This window comes from Macaca nemestrina, chromosome X (assembly GCF_043159975.1).
Source record: "Macaca nemestrina isolate mMacNem1 chromosome X, mMacNem.hap1, whole genome shotgun sequence".
Lineage (NCBI taxonomy): Eukaryota > Metazoa > Chordata > Mammalia > Primates > Cercopithecidae > Macaca > Macaca nemestrina.
The window spans coordinates 52,744,774-52,772,096 of NC_092145.1; the positions used below are offsets into that span (position 1 = coordinate 52,744,774).

The 27,323-nt window shown below is 42.0% G+C and overlaps 1 protein-coding gene across 22 annotated transcripts in view; it reads right to left on the reverse strand.

Moving 5' to 3' along the window:
• The window catches only part of LOC105499789 (G protein-coupled receptor associated sorting protein 2), a 177,618-nt gene that overhangs the window by 148,351 nt on the left and 1,944 nt on the right, over positions 1-27,323 (reverse strand). For 21 of the 22 annotated variants that reach the window (XM_071089169.1, XM_071089166.1, XM_071089154.1 and 18 more), the window contains exons 5-6: positions 20,801-27,080; positions 20,531-20,665 (exon numbers count right to left, since the gene is read on the reverse strand). In XM_071089169.1, coding sequence (XP_070945270.1) covers positions 24,233-26,746 — 2,514 coding nt within the window. In that variant the 5' untranslated portion in view covers positions 26,747-27,080 and the 3' untranslated portion in view covers positions 20,531-20,665; positions 20,801-24,232. Of the gene's footprint in view, positions 1-20,530; positions 20,666-20,796; positions 27,081-27,323 lie in introns of all 22 variants that reach the window. The other variant, XM_071089158.1, reaches the window with a different exon arrangement.

Here is a 27,323-nt window from a genome sequence, read left to right on the forward strand (position 1 = left end):
GTGCAGTTTCTTTCTTCCCTTCCCTTCCCTCCCCTCCCCTTCCCTTCCTTCCTTCCTTTTCTCTTTCTTTCCTTCCTTCCTTCCTTCCTTTCTCCTTCCTTCTCTTTCTTTTTCTTGTGATCAGTTCTGCTATTAATGCATTCTTCAGTATGCAGCTCCAAATTTTCTAGATCCTGTAGGCATGCTTCATTGTTTTGTATTTTTTTTCTTCTGTCACTTGTGACTATGTATTTTGAAATAGACTGTCTTCAGGCTCACTAATTCTTGTGATCAATTCTGCTATTAAAGCGTTCTTCAGTATGCAGCTCCAAAATTTCTGCCTGATTCTTTTAAATTATTTTAATGTCTTTGTTAAATTTATCTGATAGAATTTTGAATTCCTTCTCTGTGGTATACTGAATTTCATTAAGTTTCCTCAAAACAGCTATTTCAACTTCTCTGTCTGAAAGGTCACACATCTCTGTTTTTCCAAGATTGGTCCCTGGTGCCTTATTTAGTTTGTTTGGTGAGGTTATGCTTCCCTGGCTGCTCTTGATGCTTGTTGATGTTGGTTGGTTTTTGGACATTGAAAAGTTAGGTATTTATTGTACTCTTCACAATCTGCAGAAGGCTTTCCAGGTATTTTAAGGGACTTGGGCCCCAAGCTCTGTAACACTGTGGTTCTTGCAGACTCATGGAAGTAACACCTGTTGGTCTTGGTTAAGATTCGGAAGAATTCCCTGGATTACCAGGCAGAGACTCTTGTTCTCTTCCTTTACATTCTCACAATCTCTGTCTCTCTCTCTCTCTGTCTCTCTGTCTCTCTGTCTTTCTCTCTCTCTCTCTCTCTCTCTCTCTCTGTCTCTCTGTCTCTCTCTCTCTCTTTCTCTCTCTCTCTCTCCATAAGTGACTCTGCTTTCCGTGGCTGATTTATTAGCTCACCCTAATGGTGGCTTGCAGGGGTGGGAAGGACCTTAGGGTCCACATCAAGTAGGTCACAAGCATTAAAAGGCCCTCCTAGATAGGAGGCTCATGAGAGTGGTGAGGTTGAGGCCTAAAAACCATGCAATGTATGAGATTTCCTCTGCTTTTTCTTTCCAACTAAAATTCGCTCTTTTCCAAAAATGTGTACCACCCATTCTCCTGTTTTCTGTGTGTATGTTCTAAAATGGCTTTTCACACCCACCAGACCTTCTGCCTTGGGTGAAAGCCTGCTTCTTTGCTTTCACTTTGCATGCCACATGACTTCTAAAACACACACTCCCTGTTATTCCTGCGTCCATGGCTCTCTGCATTTGTGCAGCAGCAAAGGCACAGGCTCCCTTGTGGATATCCCCTGAGGTTTATATTTGTTTTTACTGTCTCGGGTGACATTCCATCTTTCCCCTGTCTGCTGGCATGTGGCCAGGACACTAATTGGAACTCCAGTGCTGCCGGCTTCTTACAACTCATCATGTGCATTTTGTTCCTGTTACGCCCCAGCACTAAGTTTTCTGATGGCTTTTAAAAGCAGCTTGTCTGCCTGCATAGTGCTTCACTCTGGTCCTTTAAGGTTCCCACCCTCTTGTTTTATAAGCCACCACCACTTTGGGAGGAGGAGAAATTCATACCGCAAGCCCCAAGTCCTCAGAGGTTACTGCTTTATGTTCAGAGGGCAAATAAACATTACCCTCTTGAATACAAAGGCTCCTGTTTTCGTGAGCATATGAAGGCTTTCCATGAGTATTCCTCTTGCTTCTTTCCACATCCTCCTATAGCCTCCATTTCTCGAATTACTTCCATGCCTTTCTCAATGTGCATCAAGCCCTTCAAGGTCATATTCTAAAGGAGGGAGGAGGGAAGTCCAGCCACTGCGGCAGTTAACAGAGAAACAGGTTTCTAAGAAAAAAGATAATTATTTTATTACTAAAATCCTCTGAGTGAGAGTCACTATAAGGCCATGGAGACAAGGATATAGGCTGGCCAAAGGCCACAGATGCAGGTGTGAAAGGAAAATATCTTGTGCCCTCAAAATCCTAAACTAAAGGGAACATTCAGGCTGGGTAAATCTGCCTCCCATTCTATTCAAAGTCATCCCTCTGCTCACTCTGATAGAGGCTTATTCTGATTGCCTCCTTTGGAAAAGCTTATCAGAAACTCAAAAGAATGCAACCATTTGTCTCTCACCTAACCTGTGACCTGGAAGCCCCCTCCCTGCTTCCAGTTGTCCTCACCATTCTGGATGGAACCAATGTACTTCTTACATATATTGATTGATATCTCCTCTCTCCCTAAAATGTATAAAACCAAGCTGTGCCCCAACCACCTTGGGCACATGTCCTCACGACTTCCTGAGGCTGTGGCACTGGCGTGTATCCTTAACCTTGGCAAAATAAACTTTCTAAATTAACTGAGGCCTGTCTCAAATTTTCAGGGTTCACACAAGAGACCCATAGGACAGAGATGAAGGGTGGCCCAGGCTGACAGATTACCACTGGAACAGAAATGAAACACTAGGGAGTTACACAGTAAGAACCAGTTAATTCCAGACCCCAGGAATGGACAGGGGCCAACGGTTCACTCCAGTATCTCCTCTGTTCTCCAGTGGGTAATTGTGATGAGATGGGACCATGGATACACAGTAAAGACTGGTTAAGTCTGGAACCCAAGAAGGGTGGTCCTAGCCTAACAGGTTACCATTGGAACAAAGATGAAAGGCTAGGCAGGTACATAGTAAGGACCAGTTAATTCTGGAACTCCAGGGATGGACAGGGGCTCACTGTTCACTCCAGTATCTCTTCTGTTCTCTGTTCTCAAGTGGGTAATTGTGATGAGATGGGACCATGGGTACATGTAAAGAATGGTTAAGTCTAGAACCCAGGATGATGGGGGATGCCCCATTTGGGATAATAGGAAGAAAGGGAGGACACCTTTTTCCCTTTTCCTCCTTTTCCTCCTCTGTTCTCTCTTCGCAAATGGCAGATGGGAAATTGTGTCTCCATACCACAGGACTTGCCCCTTGGATGCATTCCCCCAAACTGGGAAAATTTTAATTTCCCCAAACCTTAAACTGCCTGGCTTAAAAAGAAACTGGGAGGCAATTACAAGAGTCAGCCTTGGAACCCCTGTGCAGGAGGTCCTCAGATTAGCCTCTTAAGTCTTTTACAACCCAGAGCAGAATAAAGAGAACAGGGCTAAGCCTGTTAGGTGGGGCAAATGGCATCCCCTCCCTCAAAACAAAAGATTCACACCCCTTTATATTACTTAAGGGACCAATTGCCATTCTCCCACCCATCCCCGGTAATGTCTAAAATAGCCCACACTTATTCAGACAAGTCCTAACTCTCAAGAGATTTCTCTAACTGAGAAATCTCTTGAGAGGGGATAACTTCTACGTATGTAGACAACCTCTTTATCTACTCCCCCTTCTCAGGACACACATGGCAACATGAAGTACAAACCTTAACTTTCTAACAGAAAGAAAATGACTTTTATCTAGTTCAAAGATTCCATGAAATGGAAAAAAGATGATTTTTCCTTGGTGTTGTGGCTTGGTCCTCAGGGTGCGGCAAGCAGGGTTGTTAGGGCTGCTCAGGGAAAGGGAACCCAGAAGCCAGCAGCCAGGCATGCTGGTAGAAGCGTAGGAATTCTTGCCAGTCAGACTTCTGGCTTCTCTCTCTCTATGCAAACCAGTAGTAGGAATGGTAAAAATCAGTGTATTCTCTGCCCCTCCATGAATGACTTCTGACTTCCCTTCTTGAATTTTCCTTTGTCAAAGCTACCTTTGTAGACTCTAAATCTTGTAAAAACTGCTTACCACCTCTTTGAAAATACCTTGTACACTCATGGATAAGTCATAACCTTAGTTAAGGCTTATTGGTTTCACCTGTGAGGTTACTTTTGGTAAAGTTCAAAAACCACAAGTATTGGCTGTTTGGCTAGGCTAAAGTCAAGTAATAAGAGATTTAAAAGGATTTTCTTAGGAACACTATGGTTAAAAGTCAGCTTAGTTAAAAGCAGATGTCCAAGCTATACATATATTTAAAAGGCCTTGTTTTTTTCTCTTCTTGAATCTTATTTTTCTGAAGAAAAAAAGGTTTTTTGTTCTCAGTCAACTGAATTGGTTTTCTTATTTTGTGTTCTTGCCACTCTTGATGTACACATGAAAGGACCTAAGATAATTTCTAACGGCTTGGACTCCTTGGGAAAAACAGAGGAGGTGCCACAGACCCCATTTTGGGAAAAACCTCTGGTTTCCTCATGTAACCCCAGGAACTGAAAGTGGATAGATCCCTCTTAAAATCTAAGGCTCTGTTCTGTTTGCATTGCGTTACCTGTTTTTCACTTTTGGGAGTTTCAGAAATTACTTCACATTATGAAAGAACTTTGGTAATAACCAGGTAGGAAATATATGGATGGCTAATGGCAGTTATGGAGGAATACTTGCACGTTTGGATCAGAGAAGCATGCTCTTGGCCACCGGGAAGGTACGGCAACATCCCCACCCCCCACGGAGAGATAAGACTCCCACGGGGAATGGGCTGACTGGCATTGGATCACTTTGCAATGAAATGTATGGTAAAATCATTGTACTGTCTTGCTCCATAGCATTTCTCTTTTGGGGATCCAGGATCCACTGTAATGATGGGACCCTTAATTTTGGGGATCCATTTTTGCCTTCCAGCTGTATCTTCTTATTAGGCTCTGGAAACTGCATGCTTTCTCCACTCTGTTCTCCCAAAGGCTCCACCCTGAAGCCGATAATCCAATTAAGAAACAAAAAGTGGCAAATGAAAAATCTTACAACTACTGAATCTTCTATGTATTTATATGTGTCGTGTGTGATGTTTATATAAAAGAGCTCTAATTAATTGGTGTTAAAAAATAATTGCTTAAATATTGTCAGAAAATGTAAAGTGTAATGCCTTTTAGTTCATGTGATCTAAATAATCTTTGGGAAATAAAGACAGTTTTAGGATTATTGGTAAAATAAAAATATCTTCAAAAATTTAGCCATTTGGTCTAAATTATGCAAGTCAGATATTAGGTTTGCTAAATGCTTTAAGGTCATAAACTGCTTCTTTTGCTTTTGAAAATTGTTCAACTTGCCTGCTTTACCACTAGATAAGGTCTAACAAAATGTGGAGTTAGCCATATCCCTAGCTATGCTGGAAAGAGTCAGACCTTATCTGCACTTCTATATGGTGTCCTAGGCTAGTACATAATTAAAATAGCTTACTAACCAGGTTTTTCACCAAAAGTTGCTAAGAATCAACAGTGTAACATGTATTTGAAACTACTGAAGAAACAGTTTTACATGCAAGGTGTGCAAAGAAAGTACAATGTGCATTTGGTAAAAGATTACAAGAAGGAATGGGAATGTGGATTTCTTGCCTAGTTTAGAGGGTTAAAGGATTATTTTAAGTTAGATAGGAAACATCTGAAGGTTTGAACAAGTTTTGGAAAGTTTGTGAAAAATATATTGCAAAAGAGATTCAGCCGGGCGCGGTGGCTCACGTCTGTAACTCCAGCACCTTGGGAGGCCAAGGTGGGTGGATGACGAGGTCAGGAGATCGAGACCATCCTGGCTAACATGGTGAAACCCCATCTCTACAAAAAATACAAAAAAATATTAGCCAGGCATGGTGGGGAGCGCCTGTAGTCCCAGCTACTTGGGAGGCTGAGGCAGAGAATTGCTTGAACTCAGGAGGTGGAGCTTGCAGTGAGCTGAGATCGCACCACTGCACTCCAGCCTGGGCGACAGAGTGAGACACCATCTCAAAAAATAAAAATAAAAATAATAAAAAAAGAGATTCTGTGTGTAAATATATTGACTAAAGTTAAAGGGGTATTATACAGTTTTTCCATAAGTTGAACATTGGAATAAAAGCATAACAGAGTTTTCTTGGAGCCCTGATCTGCTCTTTAACAAAAGTTGTAAAGTGTTATAAAAGGTTTATGAGAATCTTACCTTATGGTCAGACATTAAAATTAGATAGATTGTCTATAACATTTTATTAAGAATTCGGTTTGACACTAATGCAAAGGTGAAATTTAGCTTTCTCTCTTGAACAAGATTTTCGTGTAATATTAAAAATAATGAAAGACTTTTGTTTGCCTTTCAAATGAACTACAGGTTGGCTAAGTGAATGACTTATGGTGACCTGGGATTTTATTTTATAATATCAAGTGTTTAAAATCTTTGATAATTGACAAACTTTCCAAAATTAAATTATAAATTATGTCTATTTCTGACCTAATTAATGTTTTAGATTTTGGACTTTAGGTCCTCTAAAGTCCAAAATGACATAGTTGGCTTATTTGGTATTAGGAAGCATTGTCAAATATGAAATTGTATTTGGCTTTCTTTGGGCTGTATTTGCATAAATATGTCATTAATATGTATTCCAAAATTATGAGACTCTAACTTAGTGGGTATCATTAATAATTAGAACTGTTATATAAAATTCTTGTGTGCCACAGAGGTAAGAAATTTCCTTGTCAATGTGTCTGTAACTGTGGCTGCCCTAGGACTTTTCGTCATCCACAGATAATTGTTGTCTTTTTTTTTTTTTTTTTTTTTTGAGACAGAGTCTCACTCTGTTGCCCAGGCTGGAGTGCATTAGCACAATCTCGGCTCACTGCAACCTCTGCCTCCTGGGTTCAAGTGATTCTGCTGCCTCAGTCTCCCGAGTACCTGGGACTACAGGCATCTGCCACCATGCCCGGCTAATTTTTGTATTTTTAGTAGAGACAGATTTTCACCATATTGGCCAGGCTGGTCTCAAACTCCTGACCTTGTGATCCACCTGTCTCTGCCTCCCAAAGTGCTGGGATTTCAGGCGTGAGCCAGCGCGCCCGGCTTGTTGTCTTGTTTTGATCCTCTTTAAATGGTGTTTTATAATCAGCTATAGAACGGACAGGTGTTCCTGAATGCAAGTTTCTGGTAACTTTGGTGATTGTGACTGTCAGGCCTCTGAGCCCAAGCTAAGCCATCAAATCCCCTGTGACCTGCAGGGATACATCCAGATGGCCTGAAGTAACTGAAGAATCACAAAAGAAGTGAAAATGGCCTGTTCCTGCCTTAACTGATGACATTCCACCACAAAAGAAGTGAAAACGGCCAGTCCCCGCCTGAACTGATGACATTACCTTGTGAAATTCCTTCTCCTGGCTCATCCTGGCTCAAAAGCTCCCCCACTGAGCACCTTGTGACCCCCACCCCTGCCAGCCAGAGAATAACCCCCTTTGACTGTAATTTTCCTTTACCTACCCAAATCCTATAAAACGGCTCCACCCCATCTCCCTTCACTGACTCTCTTTTGGGACTCAGCCCGCTTGCACCCAGGTGAAATAAACAGCCTTGTTGCTCACACAAAGCCTGTTTGGTGGTCTTTTCACACGGACGTGAGTGAAAGTGACATTAAAGGCCGGGCGCGGTGGCTCAAGCCTGTAATCCCAGCACTTTGGGAGGCCGAGACGGGTGGATCAAGAGGTCAGGAGATCGAGACCATCCTGGCTAACACGGTGAAACCCCATCTCTACTAAAAAATACAAAAAACTAGCCGGGCGAGGTGGCGGGCGCCTGTAGTCCCAGCTACTCAGGAGGCTGAGGCAGGAGAATGGCGTAAACCCGGGAGGTGGAGCTTGCAGTGAGCTGAGATCCGGCCACTGCACCCCAGCCTGGGCGACAGAGCAAGACTCCGTCTCAAAAAAAAAAAAAAAAAAAAAAAAGAAAGTGACATTAAAATAAAGGAAAAATTATTTTTCAGGACTTTCATGGAGAGCTGAAATGTTCCATGAATATCAAGCAGAACAGGGGTTAACTGAATGGACAAAACTAGTAAAAGACTAAAGTCATCCTTTTTTTTTTTTTTTTTTTTTTTTAACATTTTGCTTAAAATGTTGCTGATCCTTTGTTTTTCAGATTCAAGAAAACTTTTGAGTTATTTACAGCTTTTAACAATTGAGTAAAGAATACTCCTGTGAAGAAAATTTGGAGCCTATTCCTTTCTCTCTACCTGATTTTTCCAGAATTTGAAAACAATTTGTGAGTTTTTTTTTTTGTTTTTTTTTTTTTTTTTTTTTAGATGGAGTTTCGCTCTTTGTTGCCCAGGCTGGAGTGCAGTGGTGTGATCTTGGCTCACTGCAACCTCTGCCTCCCAAATTCAAGCAATTCTCCTGTCTCAGCCTCCCGAGTAGCTGGGATTACAGGCGCCTGCCACCATGGCCAGCTAATTTTTTTGTATTTTTAGTAGAGACGGGGTTTCACCATATTGGTCAGGCTGCTCTCGAACTCTTGACCTCAGGTGATGCTCCCGCCTCAGCCTCCCAAAGTGCTGGGATTACAGGCATGAGCCACTGCACCCAGCCAATTTGTGAGTATTCTTAACTTATGGCAATATAGTTATTTGCGTAAGTGCAATAAGAATGCTTTCTTTTGCAACAGGGCAATGGGAGAAACTGGTTGTTTTACCAAGTCTTTGACTGGAATGACATGTCTTCATCTAAGGAATCAAGCTTGACTTATAGAGCCAATAAAAGTCGTTTGGGAAAACTGGCCTCATACCTTGTCTACACAGTCCCTGTACAGTGTTCCTGACCTGTGGTATGTAAAGAATGTCATTTTCTGACAAGCCTAGGAGCCCCAAGTTATTTTGGAACCTCAAAAAAAGAGAAATTTACTCAACTCATAAGTATTTGAAGGTACAAACCCATGGGTGAGCTCAGCTTTAAAAAGTCTTGTCTGAGATTACTTATGGAACAGAGTTCCATCAAAGCAAATTTTAAAAGCCTATGTGAAAAAATGATTATTCTTGCTGGGCTTTATGCAAATAATCAGGCTAAGTATAAATAAGACTAAAGTTTACTTTCCAAACAAATCAATACTATCATAATTAAAAAAAAACAAAAACAAAAACAAAAAAACATGAGGACTGGAGAGAGAAAAATATTTTTCAAAAATTATTATATACCTACTATTAGAATCTAGTCTCATCAGTTGTTTTTAAGTTTTTGTCTGCATTTTGGACTAACCCTGCTTATTCCTGTAAACCAACCAGTGATCTCTTGATGCAGCTCAGAAGAAACAAAAAGGATGGGTCATCAAGCTCCAGATGATCTTCAGTGAAGGATATCATCCTCTCAATATTCAAGAGACACCCTTCTACAGGGGACCCCAAGACTGCTCATCAGTGGGACAGGAAGGAGGCAAAATCCTGCCCCGACTCCCTCGGACCTGGCTAGATACTGCCTTCACCAACCCATGGAATGACTTTCCTGACCTGACAGCTAGCAAAATGCCAAGACCCACTGAACCACCACTGTCCATTTGTCAGTGGAAAGCAGTTACAGAAGACTGACTTTTGTCCATTCTTCCCCAAAGATTTGGGGTCTTGGGGTCTTGGGCTCTTGAGGGGGGAATGTTACAGGTAGTTAGGCATGAGCAGGGCAAGAGAGGGCTCTCCTCCCACCCACTAGGAATGTCAGGTGATGGTTCTGCAATTATCCCATTGCCTCTTTAAAAGTAATAAGTTGGCAGCTGGCATGAGGGAGAGGCCATTTCCTGATAGTCCACACCTATTGTACTAAAGTGTTAATTGAATGCAGACACCAGGGAGAAGCAATTTCCCAGGCATATGCATTAAGAGAGAGAATGACAGAGTATGACCTTCTGGGAGCACTCCACTGGAAAAGGGAAGAAAGCCTCAGATGGGCATGCATACAACCTTCTAAACACACTGTGCATGCTCACTTCCCAAGGGTAAGGAGGGCACCTCGCATGCGGGCAGCCCACACTAACAGAAGAATCATGGGAAAGGGGCCAGCCTATAAAATCCTAGGATCAAAGTTAAAACAGTGCGCTTTTCCTTCAAGTTGCCCGCTTGGGTCTCTTCCAAGCGTACTTCCCTTTCTTTCCTGTTCTGAAGCCTTTATTTTTTTTCTTTTTTTTTTTTTTTTTGGAGTCGGAGTCTTACTCTGTTGCCCAGGCTGGAGTGCAGTGGCGTGATCTCGGCTTACTGCAACCTCCGCTTCCCGGGTTCAAGTGATTCTCCTGCCTCAGCCTCCTGAGTAGCTAGGATTGCAGGCATGTGCCACCATGCCCAGCTGTTTTTTATTTATTTTTTTATTTATATTTTTAGTAGAGACAGGGTTTCACCATGTTGGTCAGGCTGGTCTCAAACTCCTGACCTTGTGATCTGCCTGCCTCCGCCTCCCAAAGTGCTGGGATTATAGGCGTGAGCCACCGCGCCCGGCCCCTGAAGCCCTTTTTAAATAAACTTCCACTCCTGCTCTGAAATTTGCCTCAGTCTCTTTTTCTGCTTTCTGCCCCTTAGTCGAATTCTTTCTTCTGAGTAGGCAAGAATTGAGTTTGCTGCAGACCTGTATGGATTCACTGTCAGTAACCTGGATACCTTCCACTGGTAACACCCCGGTGTGGATTTTTTTGGTATTTATCCTGCTTGGTATTTTCTAAAATTCCTGGATCTGTGGTTTGATGTTTGTCACTGATTTTAGAAAATTCTCAGCTGTTATTATTTGAAATATTTCTTCTGCTCCAAATTTTCTTTCTAGTATTCCAACTATGCATATGTTATACTTTTTGAAATCATCCCACAGTGCTTCAATGTTCAGTTCTTTTTTCATTTCAATTTGGAAGTTTCTATTGTGAAAAGAAAATAAAAACCCAGGACCCCGATTCACTATGCCAAAAGGAAAATATTAAGCTGAAAGCTGAGTCATGCAATAAAATACCTTTCTTTTTGTTCCTAAGCAGATAGCTACAGATAAAAGGTTAAACATCTCCACAGGTAGATACTACATATTTTCCCTTATCTTATGTAAAGTGCTAGTTTACTGTGAGCCAGAGGAATACAGAATTGACTATTCCCATTTCTGCTCTTTTTCCCTTGCATCATGTGGATTACTGTACCCTCCCTCTTTCCCCTCTAGCCTGCTGTTCCCATTTAAATATTGAAGCCCTCAAAATTATCTTTGGATAAAGACACAGACCGCAGACTGTTTCTGTGATTCCGTGCTCTTTTCTTCTGGGAATGTCCTTCACCTTGGCAAAATAAACTTCTAAATCAATTGAGACATGTCTTACATACTTTTTGGTTTACACTATTGAGCTATCCTGAAGCTCAGGAGTCCCCAGCCCCCAGGCCACGGACCAGGACCAGTCCATGGCCTGTTAGGAACTGGGTCACACAGCAGGAGGTGAGTGGTGGGCTAGCCAGTAAACCTTCATCTGTATATACAGCCACTCCCCATCACTTGCATTACCACCTGAGCTCCGCCTTCTGGAAGATCAGCTACGGCATTAGATTCTTATAGGAGCACAAACCATATTGTGAACTGCACATGCGAAGGATCTAGGTTGCACGCTCCTTATGAGAATCTAATGCCTGATGATCTGTCACTGCCTCCCATCACCCCAAGATGGGACCATCTAGCTTTACAAAAACAAGCTCCAGGCTCCCAGTGATTCTACATTATGGTGAGTTGTACAATTATTTCATTATCTATTACAATGTAATAATAATAGAAATAAAGTGCATAATACATGTAATGCACTTCAATCATCTGGAAACCATGCCCCTCACCCCCAGTCTGTGGAAAAATTGTCTTCCACGAAACCTGCCCCTGGTGCCAAAAAGGTTGGGGACTGCTACTCAAGCTTACTGAGTCTTTCCTCAACTGTGTCTAGTCTACTGATAATCCCATCAAAGGCATTCTTCATTTGCTGGAGTGCAGTGACACGATCTCGGCTCACTGCAACCTCTGCCTCTGGGGTTCAAGCGATTCTCTTGCCTCAGCCTCCTGAGTAGCTGGGATTACAGGCACCTGCCACCATGCCCAGCTAATTTTTGTACTTTTAGTAGAGACAGGGTTTCTCCATGTTGGCCAGCCTGGTCTTGAACTCCTGACCTCAGGTGATCCACCCACCTCAGCCTCCCAAAGTGTTGGGATTACAGGCGTAAGCCTCTGTGCCTGGGCTCTGTTACAGTATTTTTTTATTTCTAGCATTTCCCTAAATATTCTTCTCAAGGAGAGTTTACATTTTGCAGCTCTTTTAGCTGTTATTCACTGTTATACACTATTATTATACTAGAGCCTTGTTAGCATGGTGGTGAAGTGCAGAGGAGAGGAAGTGTTCTATAATATTATGATTAATTGAAAGAGTGAGACCTTGTTTCAGTCTTTTGTGGGCCTGTGTCCCTGGGCTTTGATTTTCATAAGAGTTTTATTTTAGCTCCTTTCTCTCCCTTACATGAGACTAGAAACCTAAAGGGGGCTGAAATTGGAGAAATGCCTTTCCCTCAGCTGAGATAAGGCTCTGATAAAGTCTTTTCTACTGCAGAATAGGCTTTAAAAAAAAATGAAGGCGGCTCTGGGTGTATTTCACAAAAGTATAGTTCCCTTCCCACTGCAGGGGCCATGAGGAGATAATTTTGGGTTCTTCACTGCAAGAATATGGTGGGGTTCTTGGAAGTAATGCCTACAAAAGTGTGGGGACCTCCCTGACTGTAAATCCTCAGGGGTTTCTCACTCTCATATTATTCCACACTCAGTCTCCAGCAATTCATCAATATTACATTTACGTGCTCTTACCTATTTATATCTCTAGCAGTTTCTGTTCTATGAAAGAAGAAATAGGTTGTGACTCTCTGGATTTGCCTTCAGAATTTGGGACAGTCAATTGCCCTATGCCTCAGTTCTTTGAAAAATCTAAGAAATGTTGTTGATTCTGTTTGTTCAGATTTTTTTCTGGTTGTAAGTACAGGAGCAATGACTTACAAGTTCTTATATGTTGGAACTGAAACTGGAAGTCTGGCTATGGGTTTTAACAGGGAAGCTAAACAGCAGTGCAAAATAAAAAATAAAAAATTTTAAATGGGCTGGGTGTGGTGGCTCACACCTGTAATCTCAGTACTTTGGGAGTCCAAGGCGGGAGGATCGCTTAAGTCCGGGAGCTCAACAGCAGCCTAGACAACATAGCAAGACCCCATCTCTATTAAAAAAAAAAAACAAAAAACAAAACAAAACAAAAAAAACGGCAGTGCACATTGCTTTTGTCTGCTTCTTTTCTGCTGAACATCACACCTGGGAATTAGGTTGCCCTGGAAAACCCAGCTGCTCCATAAATATTAGCTCTTTTCACTCCCAGGTACAGGAAATTTATGGGGCTCCCTGAACCTGACATCTCAGCCCCAAAATTTGTAAAGTGCAGTGTAAATTAGAATTTAGAGCTCCTGAATCAAAATTCCTGGTAATGGCCATGCACAATGGCTCATGCCTGTGATTCCAGCACTTTGGGAGGCCAAGGTGGGAGGGTCGCTTGAGCCCAGGAATTCAAGACTGGCCTGGGCAATACAGTGAGACCTTGTTTCTACAAAAAAACTTTAAAAATTAAAAAAAATATATATTCTTGGTAATGAAGTCTGAGGAACTGTAACTTAATGCTAGGAGAGAAAAGTTGTCTACGTCACTACCACTACCACCACCATCAAGAGGCAGTGCATGATACTATTAGAATCTATAGCTTACATTAACTGCCTAATGATTGTTAAGTGCTTGCTTAGACTAGAGTAACCAGTTTCTGAGTCCTGGGAGTACATTCGAAAGGAAGTTTGTATAGAAGAGTTGGGAGTACCCAGATTTCAGAGCCAGACAGTCCAAAGTCTGAATACAGACTTTGTCACTATTTGTGTAACTTTAGCAAAGGTACTTAACGTCTTTATGACCCAGTTTCTTCATCCTTAAAAGGGAGCTGGCATTAACTACTTTACAGTATTACTGTGTATACTGAGAAAACTATTTGATATCCTGCACCACATGCAATATCAGGTCTTTCTAGTTCTTTTAAAATTTCTGATCTATTCCTATCATGAGGTGGGTTAGAGAAAGCAGGAAAGAATAGATGAGAAGTACATGGTTTTTAAAGGTCATAATTGCTAAGTCAGTGTCACTGTGCTTTTTGTGCTGTAGCCTCAGTGCTTTGTATATTCTATGTGGCTTACCATAACCCTTTACTAAAAGGATGCCATTTTTGCATAGTTGCCACTGCAGGTTACTGACTCTCTCCTCCTTTTAGTCACATGTCACAGAGAGGCTAATTCCATTTCCAGGAGTGAGTCTCTTTGGGATAATCTATCTGCTTGGTACTCTCTTGTTTAGGAAAAGGCATTGATCAAATTCCACTCAATGAGACATTAGGGGAAGGTTACAGATGGACTTCTGAGGAAAGTGTCCTCATTCATAAGAAAAACTCATCAGAAAAGATTGTCTTTTCTTCTTCCTCAGGAAGTTGCTTACCTCCTGAAATTGTTGTAGCCATCAAGCTATCAGCCTTAGGACGGAAGTTGATATTGTGAATGGCAGAAGAAAGAGATGGAAAAAAGCTGAGTCCTTTGCTGAATAAACAACCATCAAGGCTGCCCTACTTCAGTACTTACAGTCTTTGGATAATTAATTTCCTTATTAAGTTAGTTTTAGTTGAATTCCTTGTTATATGAAAATGGAACAATCCGAGATGTGCTCAGGCACAAAACAGCTCTTCAATGAGTAAGAATTCCTGACTTGTGTCCATCAGTGAGCACCTACATCTATAGTGGCAGAACTCATGTTTCCCAGGAAAGAAAAGCCAGAAGTTATCAACACTTGTCCTAATGATTGCTAGAGGTCTGACAACTGTTTGGCTTCTGCTCCAGATAAAAAAGGAAAGCTTCAGGCAGAAGCCAAACTCTGACTTATCTAGGAGGTCCAGAGGTACATTAAATACTTGAGATAATACAGAAACCTAGTTTCAATTCAGAGAATCATTGTGTGAAGGTGCACTCTTGTGAAATATCCAGATTATAAAGATATCAAAGGTTACTTGCTTTCAATTCAGGGGACTGTACTGATACTGAGAAAGACACATTTACAGTGTTGACAGTTAGAACAATATGATTAACTTTCCTAGGTGCACTAAACAATACAAGTATAGAAAGTCGTAGATGCTTGAGATTTATCCAGAGTTGGGATTTTTCCAGGACAGTGGAGCCAGGAACCAGAGGATGAGGTAGGAGTGTAGTAAAAATAATGTAGTGTGATGGACATTGGGTTGGGAGGGAAGGAAAGGGTGGAATAGGCTGATAAACAGGGAAAAAAGGATAAGGGACAGGAGGTCTAACAATATTCAGGTTTAATTTCTTTATGATAAATACTTTGCTACAAGCTTTGAGGAACAGAAGATCTGATTGTAAAAAACAGTTACAATGATTATGGAAGCTTTTAGTGATAATTGGCACTGGAGGAATATAGACATAGCATAGAAGGAATGCACATCAGCTCCAGATTCAAACCACAAAGGTGGGAATGTCACCTCCTCTGCTAACCGACTCAGTCAGGTTGGCTAAGCTACTTAACCAATGTGTGCCTCAGCTTCCTTATATAGAATGGAAACTATATGAGGTTGGCTAAGCTACTTAACCAATGTGTGCCTCAGTTTCATATATAGAATGGAAACAATAGCAGCACCTACCTCATAAGCTTGTTTTGAGGATTAAATAAGTGAATACATTTAGAGCCCTTAGTAGAGTACCCTGGCACATAGAAATCACCCAACAAATCTTAATATTAACACAATATTAAGTAGTAAACATTCAGGCTTTGCAGTCAGACAGACTGGGGTTTGAATCACACTTCCAGAGTCCAAGCTTCTTTCTCTATGCTACCTGTTCCTCAACACTAGTTCTACGTTATTCATTAAAAAAAAAAAAAAAGACTCTGATGCACGGTATAAAGAAACAAATGGGCTGGGCGCAGTGGCTCATGTCTGTAATCCCAGCACTTTGGGTGGCCAAGGCGAGTGGATCACCTGAGGTCAGGAGTTTGAGACCAGCCTGGCCAACATGGCGAAACCCTGTGTCCGCTAAAAATACAAAAATTAGCTGGGCATGGTGGTGTGTGCCTGTAATCCCAGCTACCAGGGGGGCTGAGGCAGGAGGATCACTTGAGCTTGGGAGACGGAGGTTGCAGTGAGCCGAGATCGTGCCACTGCACTCCAACCTGGGTGACAAGGTGAGACTCCATCTCAAAAAAAAAAAAAAAAAAAAAAAAACCAAAAAAAAAAAAAAAGGAAAAAAAAGAAACAAGTGGCAAATATTACGTAAGTACAAATGATGGAGGAATTACTTCCTACCAAGGTGCAAGGAATAAGGGTGAGGAGGTATCAGACTTCAAAAAGGCCCTGGCATTTGAACTGAGCCCAAAAGGATGTTTGCCGTAGAGAGAAAAAGGGTAAGAACATTGAAGATTGAAGGGACAGCATGTGGAAAGGCATACAAGTAGTAAAGCACATAGTACAGTTGGGAAAACAACAGATTTTCCAGTGTGGCTTGACTGCAGGCAAAGTGGGGCAAGGCCTGGAGTAGTGTGAGGCACTTGAGAGTGAGAGCTTCTTTCTTTATTTCATTCTAGTCCTGGCCTTCACTTGGAAGAATGTTATGAGAGATGGAGATAGAAAGGCAGACTTGTATTAAAGGGTGCAAGGTCTTGAAAGCCTTGATAGAAAATCTGGTGGTAGTTTATAGATTACATCCCATTGAAGGTTGCTCTTTTGAAATTGGGGGGCAGAGTTGATAATTAGTGGCTGCTAAAAGTCCAGACTAGACAGATGAAAAATTCACTCTGATATTATCCCCACACAACATTTTAGGCCAGGTGACATCTGAAGTAGCCTCTATTACATAAAGTAGCCCATAATATTTATCAAAAAAGGGAGAAGGAACAAGAGGCCTGAGTGAATGATGAATTTTTTATTTCAATTACACCCCAGAAAAAGAATTGAGGAAGGATTCTACCCTCTACAAGTCAGAACAAAGGCAATCATCATCTTGCTTGGATACACACACACACACACACATACACACACACACACACACACACACCCCAGTCACCCTGCTCTTTGGCTGAGATGGAAAAATTCTACAGGCATAAACTGTTTAAGTATCTGCTTTGGAGTACATTTGGGGCACAGAAGTATTTAATCAGGTCACAATTTGAAGTTTTCCAAATATAAATGCAATACCCACAACAGGAATTCTAGGCTAAGGGAGCTGTGATAAGAAAAAAAAAGATGACAGGATAGATGTATAGGTAGATTAGACAGACAGACACATAGATAGATATAGATAAATAGATACATAGATAATTTTAAAAATTATCTAAATTACAGGTACATGTCACAAAAACAGACTGCTTTTTTCACCCATAATACGCTGTTGGGTCTGCCTCCTTTATTTTAACTTGTTGATGCAGAATATACAGCAAAGGTAAGCTTTACATATATTAATCTAGGTGTGGCTGCCAAAACTAGGGAAAATTACACTGTTGTTCTGACATCAAATATTTGAAACCACCTACTTGGAGTTAGCATTGGACTCTACAGGTTTAAGGGCACAATCCCCAACAATGCTGCCCCCGCTTTAGATCAGATACCAGCCCCAATTCTCAGGAAGCCACCTATCCTTCTGACTGACCACTTATAAATTCAGGAGTTCCCATGACATTATGAGGTTTCATAATTAACTGAAACAACTCACAGAACTCACGAAAAGTGCTATTCTTATTATTACAGTTTCATTTAAGGATACACACAGGACAAGGTCTGAAAGGATCCTGGACACAAAGCTTCCATACCCTCTCCTTGTGGAGTCAGGAAATATCACCCTACCTAGAGAACAATATGTTCACTAACCAAGAAGCTCCACTTAGCCCTGAAGTTCAAAGTTTTCACTGAGGTTTTATTACACAGGCAAGATTGATTAAACCATTGGTTATGTGACTGAACTTAATACCTAGCCCCACTACCTTCCCTGAAGGTTGAGCTGGCCCAAAGTTCCAACCCTTTAATCATATGGTTGGTCCTTCTGGTGACCAGTCCCCATCCTGAAGCTATCTAGGGGCCCACCATAAGTCACTTCGTTAGCATAACAAAGATACTCCTGTCACACAGGAAATCCCAAGGTTTTTTGAAGCTCTGTGTCAGAAACTAGGGCTAAAGATCAGCTATATTCTCTATTATACTATACCATACTTGAAGTCTTCTCTGTTGACATACTCGAAAAAACACAGAGACAAGAGACAAGACAGCTTGAGTAGAAAACCATAAGCTGAATGCTGGCCCCAGTATTTATATTATCAGAATTCTGGAGAGTAAAGAGAAGAAAATAATAGGAGAGGGTAGGAGATGAGGATGTAGGGGACTAATCCCTACCTATGATTTTGCCCCATATGCCTTGTATCTATCCTAGATTTTAAGTCTAAACAGGAGGGCCTAAAGTAGTAAAACAACATAGTTTCAACTCTATAAACTTGGTATAAACATAAGAATAGGAGTGGGATTAGAAAAAGTAATTTCTTCCTAGCAACACTTTCTTACACTGACTTTGTATGTATTGTGATATATGAAGAAATAAGCATTTGATCTTTTTTATTTTGATTGAAATTTGAAATGAGTTATTTTTTAAATTTTAAAAAATTTTTAATTTATATGGATATGTAATATTTGTACATATTTATTGGGTATAAATTATATTTTGATATAAACATACAATGTGTAATGTAATTGAGATACACATCACCTCAAATATTTATCATTTTGTTGCACTGAGAAGACTCCAAATCTATTCTTCTAATTACACTGAAATACATAATAATTATTGTTAACTATAGGCACCCTATTGAGCTACTGAATACTAGATCATATTCCTTCTAACTGTGTTTTTGTACCCATTAACCAACTCCTTTTTATACCCCATCCCCAATACCCTTTCCAGCCTTTGGTAACCATAAATTTTTGTCCCATATTCCTGGCATAGATCTCCTAGAACCCTTGCTATTTCCTGATAGGGATAACAGAAGCATCTTTTGTTACATGTGGCTTTAGTCTCAAGCTCTTGACAATAAGACCCTTGGAATCTCTGGAGTGATAGGTGTCTTTTTTTATGCTCCGAGATGACTGGTGGGTGAGGGCTACTAGATAGCTTCAAGATATGGATGGTCACCAGAAAGATCAAGGCATGATTAGAGGGTTGGAACTCAGCCTCACCCCTTGACCTCCAAGGAGAAGAGAGGGGCTGAAGATTGAGCTAATCACCAATGGTCAATGATTTCATCAATCACGCCTATGTAATGAAACCTCTATAAAAACCCCAAATGTCTGAGAGGTTCCAGGTTGGTGAACTCATTCGTATTCTGGGAAGGTGGTGTACACCAAATCCACATGGATGGCAGCTTCAGCATTTGGGACCCTTCTGGACCTTGCCATAATGTACCTCTTCATCTGACTTTTAATTTATATTCTTTATGAACCAGTAATAGGAAGTAGAGTTTCCCTGAGTTCAGTGGGCCCTCATAGCAAATTATTGAACCTGAGGAGGGGGTTGTGGGAACTCCCAACTGGGAGCTAAGTCAGACAGAAGTGTGGGTAACGTGGAGATCCATTACTTGTGATTGCTGTCTGAAGTGGGGGAGGGCAGTCTTATGGGAATGAGCCCTTAACCAGAGAAGTCTGCACTAACTCTGGGTAGTGTCAGAATTGAATTAAACTGTAGGATACCTAACTGGTGTCCTCAAAGAATAGGAGAATTGCTTGGTGTGAAAAATCCACATATTCTGTGCCAGAAGTATTGTGGGTAGAGGAACCACTTTCTTTCACTTGGTACCCAGTGGATGCATGGGGCAGGGGGAAAGGAGGATACTCAATGTGAAAGAGGACAAGGACTTACCATGGGGTTGCTACCTGTGATGGGACCAAAGAAACACATCCTAAGGAATGAGCAGAGATCACAACACAAGAGGGCAAAGGGTATGCAGAGGGGAACTTAGGAGACTATCCATGAAGCAGTTTCTGTAGGTGCTCCCCAGAAAGACCCTCCTCTGAGGCCCAACACAGCAGGGAGAGAGAGTGTCACATGGAGCAGCAACCCACTTTGTGTCCCTCAATGGGAACGAGATTCTGCTGCATGGGGCTGAGATCCAGGAATCCCGTTGGGGGTCGAGAAGCTTGGAGTATCCTAATGAGAAATCCTAGGTGAAGGGCCCACAGCATCTAGGTTTCCTCTCCTCGAGTCTATGTCTTCTCCTCCTTTTCCTAGAACTGCCAGGATTGAGGTTCATTCCTCTCTTGCATCCCCAGTCAGCTGGAGCCTTGCAGTAAAAGGCAGATGTATGTGTTCCCTTCTCCTGCCCTCCTCCACCCTCTGCCAGTTTTGAGCTGATATCAGCCATCCCCACTGCCTGAATACTGCCAGTAAGAAGACACAGAGTAGAATGAGTGCGGATGCGTAGCCCATGGTTCCCATCCCCACCCCTGCCTTTCCTGATCCAGCACCACAGATGTTCACGAATTGTCACTTCACCATTTCCCCGCTCTGGGCTTCCCTGAAGCCAACTCCATCCATATGCCCACCTCCCCCACCCACACTTACAAACACAGGGCACTCACTGGGCTGGGAGCCTTGGGATGAGGGGATAAGGGTGTTCAAAAGGCAGGAGGGAGCAGGCGGATCCGAGGCATTACCTGCACCCGCATCTAGTCTCAGTCACCACCTCTTAAGGATGGCATCTGCCGTCCTTGCACCCACTTCCTCCAATAGCAACCGCTGCTCCTTTCCATGAATGAGTCAGGCAGGTAGACTCTTTTCTTCTTGAGCTCCTGAACAAAAGACAGATCAGCTAAGACGCTCGCGGTTGGCTGAGGGATTGTTTCCTTTACCAACAAATGCTGTAGTTCCGGTCGCCTGAGAAATTAGTTTTCAGGCTGATGCAGCATGGAAAGACACCTACCTACCTTAATATGCCGCCGTTCCTCCCACGTTCTGCTCTGCGGAGCACAGGTGTCTTCCGCCTTTCAGGTCCTTTCTGGGTGTAAGAAAACACTCCTCTCCGCAGGCCAAATCCAGAGCCTGGTCACATGACCCACCGTCAGCCCCCACGTGACTGCGCAGTCAGCTTGTTCGCCGCAGTCCCCTACCACCGATGACAGTCTTCTGCCTCTGGGGTGCTTACTAGAAGACACTGAAGCTCCTTGGCCAGACAGCTGGAAGGAAGGCTGGGCTTTGCTCTGGAGGACCACTTGGCTGGCGAGGAACATTCGATGAGGATTTGGGAAATGAAGTGATTTTTAATATATTGTATACGACTCAAGCGACATACTAAAACACACACAGGATCTGTCTTGAAACATGGTAGTAAGCAAAACAAAATTCAAACTCCAATTTGCACCACTAGGATGATCCCTGTTAAAACTTATGGTTTGCAAAGGGAGGCAAAACTGTCACTTCCATGTACCTTACCAAACTAGGATCAGGTGGGGAAAAAAAAGCATGTTGCACTGTCAGAAAAATTATACAAAACTTAGGTAAAGTCACCATTAGTTACTGGATGTCATTTCAGGGCAGTGCTGGGATGTCTATTGATTTACCTAATTTTCAACTCTGTAGACACTGATGTTAACATGTATATATTTTATTCAATAGATATGTAAATGATTTATGTCCAGTGCAATAGATAACCTTAAATATTACAATTTATTGCCCTGTAAGATATTAACTAGTTTTGCATTTAACCTGGCAGTGTTATTCTAACATTTATTAATTTCCTATGTGTTTATAAAATTCAATGTTTTGTTTATATCTTCATATTGTGTATATTGTATATACACATATACCCTTCAACTGTTTTCTTAATCCTAGCAGTTGTTCATTAATTGTGTTGAAAAATCTTTCACATATTCTTTTTACATTTACATGAGTTGTAATTTTACCTTTGAAAATTTAGAGCATTCTGAGACAAAAAAAAAATTTTGTGATGTCTAAAAATAAAACATTTGATATTTCTCCTAAGTCTGAATTTCCTCTCCAAACCAACATATATCCCTGTCTTTTCCAATTCTCCTGACTGAAGGTATGGTGTGGTCATTTTTTAAATTATCGTGGCAAAATACACATAACATAAAATTTGCCATTTAAAGCATTTTAAAGTATACAACCCAGTACATTATCAATGTTGTACAACCATCACCACTGTCTAGCTCCAGAACTCTGTTGTCACCTCAAAAGGAAATGTTATGTTTTTTACGGTAATAATTATGTGAAAAAGGTGCCATTTTTGTACCATGAACAGACTAATATTAAACTTAACACCCTTGGTAATTTTTTTTTTTTTTTTTTTTTGAGACGGAGTTCTGCTCTCTCACCCAGGCTGGAGTGCAGTGGTGCGACCTCAGCTCACTGCAACCTCTGCCCCCCAGGCTCAAGCGACTCTCCTGCCTCAGCCTCCCCAGTAGCTGGGATTACAGGTGCACACCACCATGCTCAGCTAAGTTTTTGTATTTTTAGTAGAGACAGCATTTCGCTATGTTGCCCAGGCTGGTCTCGAACTCCTGACCTCAAGTGATCTGCCCACCTCAGCCTCCCAAAGTGCTGGGATTACAGGCGTGAGCCACCGTGCCTGGCCCACCCTTGGTAATTTTACTTTATTTTTTTTTAGACAAGGTCTCACTCACATCACCCATGCTGGAGTGCAGTGGTGTGATCATGACTCACTGCAGCCTCAACTTCTTAGGCTCAAGTGATTCTCCCACCTCAGCCTCCTGAGTAGCTAGGACTACAAGCACGTGCTGCCATGCTGGGCTAACTTTTTGTATTTTTAGTAGAGACAAGGCGTCAATATGTTGCCCAGGCTGGCCTTGAATTCCTGAGCTCAAGCAGTCCTCCCGTTTCGGCCTCCCAAAGGGCTGGGATTACAGGTATGAGCCACTGTTCCCGGCCAATTTTAATTTTTGTCTTTAAAACATTTTATGAAAAGCTAGTCTTTCTGATAGCTCATTTACAACTTTGCTAAATGATATTATCTCTAACCATATTTTAACACTTATAGTTTATTCATTTATATAATTGTCCTTTCCAGCATGCTCATCTATAACTCAAGACACAAAATGTAAGCATATTAATATTTTAATTTGTCTTATTAATGTTTGTTATCTCCCCAACGCCTGTCTCTAAGCATTTTTTTTAACATGGTATATATTTTATTCCAGACTGTGAAATGTTTAGAAATTCATATTGAAATTGCATAGGAATTGTGTACATTTACAGATGTTTTAAAAATGGAATCTAATTTTCCATACATGTCACGTTCTGTTTCAGCAAATATAAAATAATGTCCTTTTGTGTCAATAAACCTATCCATACATAATCATTTCAACGGCTGCATGGTATTTCCTTAACACTTTCCTTTGTCTAGGCATATAAAGGAAATCATATTCCCCATTCCATTTAATTGTGCTATCCTACTCTTTCAGCGTTTAGGTAGCATTGAAGTAACACCTTACTTTGAATTGTTAAATATGCAGATTTGGCTTACTCTGTTCCCCAAACTGGCCTCTTCTCAACTTTCTAACTGCATTTCTCATCAAACTCCTTTTACTTTTTTTAGGCAGACTGGGTTCATCCATGCTACCAAAACAGATTATTCAATTACACACTTTTCTTCAAACCACCACTGCCCACTTCCAAGAGCAATCTAATGATTTGTGTTATCTTACCCAGGGCTAAGATGGTAATTTAAATGGGTCCTATAAGAAGTATTAATTTTAGGTTGCTTGTTGGGAAGGCTCATAATTGGGCAAGCAGGTCGGCAACTTGTCTTGCTCTCCTATCCTGACAAATTTGTTCTATCTCGACCAATTTAAATGGGTCCCTCTTCTCGGAAGCATTCCTCAAGTATCAGAGCCCACAATAATCTCTCCCTTCTTAGCTCAAGAACAGAATTTTCTAATGAGCGCATGTTTCTCATACTAATAATTACCTATGTTTGTAAGTGCACACGATGTATCTATACATGGTTCTTAAACTGAAGAAGGGTCACTTATGCCAATTTAAACATAGAACTTTATTGAAAACACAGACTCAAATAGAGAACCATATATTTAAACAACAAATAGCAGGGTAGCTTACTTAGGTGACACAGTTCACTGAAAGCTTAATACTGAAAAATATCGCAATCTGGACAGCAAGACAAAAATATCAACAAATGTGTTTTCAGTTTTGATATTCATTTGGCATCCACAAAATGATCCAGCTCAAAACAAGAGTTTGACGAAGTTAACATAAGCATTAAAAAATGTAAGTTACAACAAAAAAACAGACTGTGAACACCAAAGCACTACTCAGGGCTCTTTGGGAACATAAGGCTGATCAGCGGCGGGTGGTTAATCATATTAACTTTGTTGTCCCACCTCAGGATCATTTTGATTGTCTATTTGGGCTTGTAGTTGCTTAGCTAACTCCTCAAATTCACGAAATGCAGAAATAAGCGGCTCAAGACTGAAATCATCGTCAATTAAGGACATCTTTCCACTTTTTATAATGTTACTGATATTCTGAAACATTTTAATAACAATTTGAATATTATCATTTGTCTCTTCTATGTTAAAGAGACCCACAAATATTGAAAGAGCTTTGGCACTGAATAGTTTTTTTGCCACAGCAGGATTTTCAGACAAATTCAACAGCATTTTCAGAACATGAAACTTTGTTCTCGCATTGGCTGTGCTTAATAAGGAGAGAAACCCGGACATATAGTTGGCAATCAGTGTGTGATAGTCAATAGTCATAGTGAGGTGTCTAAGCATCCTTATTCCAGTTAGCTGCTCAAGGGAATCCACACTATGTGCAAGGGTTTCTTCACACACTTGACATATGAATGTCTCAATCATGTTTAGATTTGGATAAGGTGGAGCCATGTGAATCATATTTTCCAAAAAACTTGTCCTAACTCTAGAGGATGGATAATTAAGCAAGGTTTCAATAAGTGAGACAACACCTGAATCTCTAATGAAATCTCGGGTAAACTGAGAAGCACTTCTCATACCCATTGCAATTTTAGATATTTCATGAATAAAAGGATCCCTAATTTTGTCCATTAATAAAAGGAGTTCTTCAAACTCTTCAGAACCAATTTTCAGCTCACATTGTATGCAGCTGCAGGACCAACCCTCAGACTCTGCACTCTCCCTGGCCCTAAGATGCTCTCGAATTTCCCGGACTGACCGGTAGGAAGGATCATACTGAAATGTGAACTCAGGATCAGGCTGATTAGGCTGAAGCAAAGATTCCTGCTCTTCCCCTTCTGGGCTAAGTTCCATGTTCTTGGGCTTTGCCTCAAGTATTTCAGAAGCCTCTTCAGGAATTCTAAAGGGGCTTGTGGATCGGAAGCCAACCCCATGAAAAAGACCAGGTTTGAATTCAACAGTGACCTCTTCCCAGGTTTGGGGCCTGGAGGATGCATTAAGTTCCTCAGCTGCATCTCTGAACCTATCACTGACCTTGTACACAGGACAGGGATTTAGGTCAAAGCAGGCCTCATCTCTGTCCCAGAACCAAGACCCAAATATGGCCTCTTCTTCAGACTCTGGCTTGGCCTCTTCTCTGGCCACAGCCCCCAAACTGGACTTTTCCTCAGCCCAGTACGTGGATCCGCCAATGGCCCCCTCCTCAGTTCCTGGCTCAGATTCACAGATTGCTGAAGCTCCACCCTCCAAACTGGCCTCTTTTTCTGCCCAGAACCAGGACCCAATAATGACTTCCTCCTCAAACCTGGGTTCTTGTTTGACCCTATCACCATCAACATCTTTCTGGGCCCTGGGTTTCAAGGCGGTATTAGGATCTTCTTTGTCTCTGCACCTGAATCTACCATTGGCCTCTTCTCCAGGCAACACCCAGGACTGCTTATAGAACTCATCTTCAGACTCAGATTCAAAACAATCTTCTCTATTTGTCCTGAGCTTGGACCTGATATTTGCCTCCTCCCTGACTCTGGGCCTGAACAAGTTACTGGTATTTTCTCCAGCCCAGAAGGAGAATAGGTTGCCGGCCTCATCCTCAGATCCAGACCAGGAATCAACATAGGCTTCTTGCTTGGATCTGGGCCTGGACCTGGGATTAGTCTGATGTTTAGCCCTGTGCCTGGACCTGGTATTGGAGTCTTCTCTGGGCCATGATCTGATACTTGTCTCTTCTCCAGCCCAGAAAGAAGACACTGTAGAGGTCTCATCTGCTGACCAGAACCCAGACTCATTAGAGGCCTCCTCTCTGGCCCTGGGCCTGGAATAGCACCAAGATCCCATAGTCTCCTCCCCTGGTCCAAACCAGGGCTGGATTCCTTTCTGACCCTGGGTGCCAGGAAAGGTTTCAGCATCCACATCAACTAGTTCTCTATCCATAGACAGGCCCTTAGATTTATTAACTGATCCAGACTCAGCAGTGGCCAGTGGCCAGGCAACGGCATTAGTCTGGGACACCCCTTCTGCCTGTGACACAGCTTCAGTCCCAAATTCACTCTGGGCCCATGCCTGAGCTTCATCCTTGGGCCTTGTTCCAGGGATTGCCTTGGCATCAGTTTTAGGACGAGCACCACCTACTGCCCTGGCATCAGTTTTGGGTCTAGCTCCTGCCATTCCTTGAGCCTCCGTTTTGGGTCTTGCACCACCCATTACTTGGGCCTCAGTTTTGGGCCTTGCCCCAGACATTGCTTGGGCATCAGTTTTGGGCCTTGCCCCAGGCACAGACTTGGTCTCAGTTTTGGGCCTTGCCCCAGTAGTTGCCTGGGTCCTAACCTTGGGTCTGACCACCAGAGGGACATCATTCTCTCTCTCAGCCCCAGCGATAACCTCTTCCCCAGCCTTCTTTTCAGGCTTGGCCTGGGCGCTAGGCTCAATCTCTGCCCCAGTCATGGTACAAGTTACAAAGGAAGTCCAGTAATATACTCCTCCCCCAGTCTAAACCTTAACTACAGATCTGTCACAGGTTTGTTTCTTCACACTCTGATCTTTAGGTGATTGAGGATATAAGCTTGGAAACAAAAGTTAGAGTCAATATCCAGTCCAGTAGTCAATTAGCCTCCTTCCCAAACACAGTCTCAGTCAATAATTCAATAATACAGATTGAGTGTAGAACAGGCACAACCAAGCTAAAGGAAGACAGATATTTCCTGGATGGGTGCAGACCTGTTGAGGGTGGTTGTCAGCAGCAACTGCACCACCAGCAGAGCAGCCACTGGAGGTAGATCTAGGGAGAGAGAATGAAATGAGGCTTTGAGTCTCTTCCAATTGTGTCACCCCATGTGCAGTGAGACTGATGTTGAATGCTAGGTGGGACAGCTGGGCTTTGAGAAAGTCTCTCTGGACCAGCTGCCTGCTACAAAACAGGTCCAACAACGGTGGGAAAGTGTGTCAGCAATGAGAGGGGCCAATAAGCCCCCAGATTGGACCCTAATCACTCCCAGACCCATGCTGGTCTCCACTACCCCAC